This window comes from Stomoxys calcitrans, chromosome 1 (genome assembly GCF_963082655.1).
Source record: "Stomoxys calcitrans chromosome 1, idStoCalc2.1, whole genome shotgun sequence".
Taxonomy (NCBI): domain Eukaryota; kingdom Metazoa; phylum Arthropoda; class Insecta; order Diptera; family Muscidae; genus Stomoxys; species Stomoxys calcitrans.
The window spans coordinates 240,501,269-240,507,268 of record NC_081552.1 but is presented as its reverse complement, the minus strand read 5'-3'; the positions used below and the strand labels follow the sequence as shown (position 1 = coordinate 240,507,268).

Here is a 6,000-nt window from a genome sequence, read left to right as displayed (position 1 = left end):
TGTCCGATTTAGGGGTGTTTTGGGGCTTGGGGTGGTCCCCCTAGCAATTGGTCCGACAATTGGATATCAGATACGTTTTCTTATCCTAAATACCTTTCAATTGAGTCCCATATTTTCGTGATTGGCCTACATATATGTTTGATAGGTTTTGGGGGTGGGGCGGCCCCTCTAGGTACCCCATTCGAAATTTGGAAGCCACATTTTTATTTTTAGGCTACTATATGAGAGCACACAAAATTTCGCTTAAATCGCACCAACCATCTCCAAGATCTGGCGTTTCTGAAAATAAGGGTAAGGGGGAGGGTCCGCCCCCCCCTTAAGATATCAAAAAATTTAGTACCCTATTTTCACCACGGGATTATTATGCACCATCTGTGAAAATTTCAAGAAAATCCGGGCAGCCGTTTCAGAGTCTATAAGGAACTCACAAACAAACAAACACAAATTGATTTTTATATATAAGAAGATTTGAGTCGAAATGTCTGAGGTGCCATCCCTCTCCCCCAATGAGAACATTACCCTAAGGAAGAACATTACCACCAGGAACGGAGAAGAGTCTAATTCTCACACATCATTGTGTGCTTTCCGATTCAAGTTTAAACCTAATGATAAGGGTCTCTTTTTTATAGCCGATTCCGAACGGCGTCCCTCAGTGCGACACCTTTTATGGGAAAAATTTTTGAAATGACTACACATTGTACCTCGCAAATGTCGCCAACATTAAGAGGGGATAGACACCGCTTGTCCGATGTTCTCGCCAGTATTCGAACGCTTTTAGCGTCATAGGCTACAATGGCACGAATTCGATATCCGCATTCACCACCCTAAAAAGATATCAGAGAGAGTTAAAGAAGGCGCAGCGGTGCGGGCCCGATTTGGCTAGTCAATAAATAAAATCTCCCACGGTTGTTAAATAATAAATAAGTTGGCCAACGAATGGTTTGGTAGTTATGCTAGTGGTAAATGCCAAACAAAAACATATGACCTTTAACGCACATGGACAACAAGAATAACTCTACCCTAAAAATTTTCTCGCAACATTATACATTGTCTAAAATGACATCCCTACATGTTGCCATAGCCCTGATGTATCTAAACATATCAACGAATGTTTACAAAGAAGCCGCTTTGCGAGCGACAACGACCATTGCAGGCCAGATGTATCTTCCACAATGAAGTTTAGTTTCACAAGGTACTTGCCGAACATCGGTTCGTGGTTACGGTAACTCGACACACACGAGACACGAGACGAGAACGAAAAATACGTTAATTTAATATTTCAAGTGTTTAAGAATTCAAGAAGTGAGAAAAAAAAAACGAATAATCCCCGTATATAAGAATTGATAAGGGGCAATAAATAAGTTAAGAAATAACAAAAATTTACTAGAAATGATAAGAATGAAAGATAGATGTATTACCTTTAAGAAACTAAAAAATCTAATCCAAAAGATATTGAACGCGCCTTTATCGGCAAAACAAGAGTAACAAAACAAACAAAAAGTAGTGCAAAAACCCCATACCCCCATCTGTATCAAAAATAAACGAAGAAAAACAGTAACTGCCATATTTTTCAGGCATAAGCACACAACAATAAGCCAAGTTAAGAGAGCTCGCTAGCTACAAATAAATGCCTTTCAGTGGCCACAATCACGTATCTCGTCTGCTGACGAGAGTAGCTGTCCGTCTAGCTGCGGCTCTTTAACTTCCATTGTTGTTGTTGTGTGTCTGATGTGTGTTTTTTCAAGTTGTTTACCGAAATTTTTGTTTTGTTAAAATTTTGGCAATTTTTGTTGTTGACGTTGTTGTTGGTGCTTTTGTACCCTTCTTACCTTGCTGACGGTTTTTAACTGGCAAGCAGGCACACTGCCTGTTGGGATTGCTGGTTGGTATACATTTGTTGATACTGCCCGCTGTTTCGTCGGTTCGTTGGTATTTTGGCAGCATTTTTTTTTAACTTGATTATCATTTTTTTTTTCTTTTTTGTTTAGTGCGATTTTTATTTCGAAAAGAAATCTCTCAAAAAGACAACAAAAAAGCTGGAAATAGAAAAAAAACAACCATTGAAAAGAAAACATGATTGAAAGCCCAAAACAACATGGTTTTGTTTCCTATAAAAATGAATTGTAACAAGAGGAATAATACGGGCTGACAGCAAGCAAAGAAAATATGAAAAATCAAGGAAAATGGAATAGTAAAATATATTAAAAAAAAAAAAACAAAATTTGGAAAAAACAAAAGAAAAAAATAGAGTGATAAAAAAGGAAGCCAATTGGAACTCTTTTAACCCGAAATTCCAACTTTGATAATATTTTGTGCAAGATTTCAAAAAACAAAAAAAAAAATATCGAGTTACTTTATCTATATTGTCCTGGATTAAATATATTTAAAGAGCTCGAAACTTAAGTCTTTTCGTTTGGCAAATAATCCTAAAGTGAAAGAATCTCAACTGTTTTTGTATTGAAAAAAAAAATAGCCATTCATAAATGGAGCCTAAAAATGTGCTTAAACTCCCCATAATCAATTTTGTGTGGTAACCAAACCACCTAATACCCCTAAACCTACCAAACTGAATGGCTTCAAAATTCCAAGAAGTTTTTGCCACATAAAAAACCCCAAATATTCTGTGAAACCAAAAGAGAGGCAAACACGCCAAGCTCCAAAAGGCCATCAACATGCTGGATAAAACAAGCGAATACTGTTCTTTGGATTATGATGTACCGGTCACAAGACCTATAAAAATTATCAAGGTTTGTTAAATGATTATTCAGACTTAGCTTTTAAGAAATTTTTTTTATATTAATAAACAAAAGTGATGTGCCATTGTCAATGGGTAAATAAATTGTTGAAAAGTTATTTGCAATTCAAATGACTTTGAATTACTTTTGAAATGAAAACAAGTAAAAATGTATTAAGTTCGAACGCCCTCTGGAGGGCAAAACCGAAGATTAATTAACTAATCAAGGTTGTCACAGAGTAGGATCGTATTTGAAATGGAGTTTGAAAGGTTTATTAAAAGTCCTCAAGCAAAATATTGGGTTGCCCAAAAAGTAATTGCGGATTTTTCATATAGTCGCCGTTGACAAATTTTTTTACAGCTTGTGACTCTGTAATTGCATTCTTTCTTCTGTCAGTTATCAGCTGTTACTTTTATCTTGCTTTTGAAAAAAAGTGTATAAAAAATATATATTATTAAAGTTCATTCTAAGCTTTATTAAAAATGCATTTACTCTCTTTTAAAAAATCCGCAATTACTTTTTGGGCAACCCAATATTTAAATTGAAAAAGTTTGTGCACCTTCAAAATGTTAAAGATGTCTAATTGGGAGACTAGTTTCATACACTCATGGGACAAATCTGCTCATAATAAAAGAAAACACTATCTGCTGACTGTTCAAATCGGTTCAAATTTTGCGCCATTATATCAGTATATCTTATAACAAAATGTTTGCAACTTTGGAACAGCAGGCAGACTGCTGAAAAGTCAGTTGTCTGTTAAAAATGTCTGCTGACATCCATAAACACACACAGGTGTGGCGAAAGGATAATCATGAACAAGTTATAGTCCGATTCGGACCATTCTTGAATTGAATATTGGAGACCATAGTAGAAAATTTAAGCCCATTTCAGTAAGAATTGCACCCTCTAGGGGCTCAAGAAGTAAAATAGAGAGATCGGTTTGTATGGGAGCTGCATCAGGCTATGGACCGATACGGACCATATTTGACAAGTATGTTAAAGGTCATGAGAGAAGTCTTTGTAAAAAATGTCAGCCATATCGGATAATAATTACGCCCTCTGGAGGCTAAAGAAGTCAAGATCCCAGATCGGTTTATGTGGCAGCTATATCAGGTTATGGATCGATTTAAACCATATTTGACACAGTTGTTAGAAATCATAACAAAACATCTCATGCTAAATTTCAGCTAAATCGGATAAGAATTGCGCCCTCTACTGGCTCAAGAAGTCAAAATTCAAGATCAGTTTATATGGGAGCTGCATCAGGCTATGGACCGATTCGGACCATATTTGACAAGTATGTTAAAGGTCATGGGAGAAGTCTTTATAAAAAATGTCAGCCAAATCGGATAATATTGGGTTGCCCAAAAAGTAATTGCGGATTTTTTAAAAGAAAGTAAATGCATTTTTAATAAAACTTAGAATGAACTTTAATCAAATATACTTTTTTACACTTTTTTTCTAAAGCAAGCTAAAAGTAACAGCTGATAACTGACAGAAGAAAGAATGCAATTACAGAGTCACAAGCTGTGAAAAAATTTGTCAACGCCGACTATATAAAAAATCCGCAATTACTTTTTGGGCAACCCAATAATTACGCCCTCTGGAGGCTCAAGAAGTCAAGAACCCAGATCGGTTTATATGGCAGCTATTTCAGGTTATGAACCGATTTGAACCATACTCAGCACATTTGTTGGAAGTCACAATAAAACACTTCATGCAAAATTTCAGCCAAATCGCATAAGAATTGCGCCCTCTAGTGGCTCAAGAAGTAAAGATCCAAGATTGGTTTATGTTAGAGCTATATCTAAGTCTCAACCGATATAGCCCATTTACAATCCCAACTGACCTACACTAATAGGAAGTATTTGTGCAAAATCTCAAACGGCTAGCTTCACTCCTTCGAAAGTTAGCATGCTTTTGATAGACAGACTGACGGATGGACAGACGAACGGACGGATATGGCTAGATCAACTCAAAATGTCATAACGATCAAAAATATATACACGTTATGGGGTCTTAGATAAATAGCTACAAACAGAATGACTAAATTGGTATACCCCCATCCTATGGTGGAGGGTAAAATACAAATTTTCTATTGAATATCCTAACCATCCTCTTTTATAACAACTTTACTACCATATCCATTGTGATATGCATATCAGGGCTGGTCTGGATCATATTTGATTGAGGTGCCGTGAACTCTTATACAAGTCACAGTTTCAGTGAAATCGGGCAACTAATCCGCTTTTTATGGGATAAGGACCCTTAATTGGAAGATCTGTCTATATGGTAGCTATATCTTAATATAGTCCAATCTGAAACTTACAGTTTCAAATTTCAACGAAATCGGGTTATAATTGCCGGCTTCTATGGGCTTAAGACCCTTAATCGGCAGATCAGTCCATATCTCACTAGTTGAAATTTCAGTAAAATCGGGTAATAATTGAGGCTTCTATGGGCTTAAGACCCTTAATCGGCGGATAGGTCTATATGGCAGCTATACATAAATACAGTCCAATCTGAACCATATTTAGACCGGATATCGGGAGGTTTTAATCAACTCGCCGATTCAAATTTCAGCGAAATCGGGCAATAAATACGGCTTTTATAGGCTTAAGACCCTTTATCGGCAGATCGCTCTATATGGCAGCTATATCTAAATATAGTCCGATCTGAACCATGTTTAGGTCAGATGTTGGGAAGCCTAAAACTACTCACCGTTTTAAATTTCAGCGAAATCGGTTAAAAAATAATGCTTTTATGGGCTTCAGACTCTTTATTGGCAGATCGGTTTATATGCCAGCTACATCTAAAATAGTCCGATCTGAACCATATTTAGGTCCTACGATAGGAGGCCTAAAGCAACTCACCGTTCCAAATTTTAGCGAAATCGGGTAATAAATAAAACTTTTATGGGCTTCAGACCCTTTATCGGCAGATTGGTCCATATAACAGCTATATCTAAATATAGTCCGATCTGGATAATATTTGGGTGAGATGTTTGGAGGCCTACTCATTGTTTAAAATTTCAGCAAAATCGGATGAAAAATGAAGTTTTTATGGGCATTGGACCCTTTATCGGCAGATCGATCTATATAGCAACTATATCCAAATATGGTCCGATTTGGCCCGTTCAAGAACTTAACCAGCATGCATCAAAAAGACGTATCTGTGCCAAATTTCAGCTCAATATCTCAATTTTTGAAGGCTCTAGAGTGATAACAACAGACGGGCGGACAGACACACGGACATCGTTAAATCG

General features: G+C 36.6%; 1 protein-coding gene across 5 annotated transcripts in view; it reads left to right on the top strand.

The window, feature by feature from the left end:
- Window positions 1–1,187: 1,187 nt before the first annotated feature.
- Window positions 1,188–6,000, top strand: part of LOC106095138 (breast cancer anti-estrogen resistance protein 1) — a 134,181-nt gene continuing 129,368 nt past the window's right edge. The window contains exons 1-2 of one of the 5 annotated variants that reach the window (XM_059370791.1): window positions 1,188–1,302; window positions 1,989–2,747. In XM_059370791.1, coding sequence (XP_059226774.1) covers window positions 2,673–2,747 — 75 coding nt within the window. In that variant the 5' untranslated portion in view covers window positions 1,188–1,302; window positions 1,989–2,672. The other 4 variants (XM_059370793.1, XM_059370794.1, XM_059370792.1 and 1 more) reach the window with 4 other exon arrangements.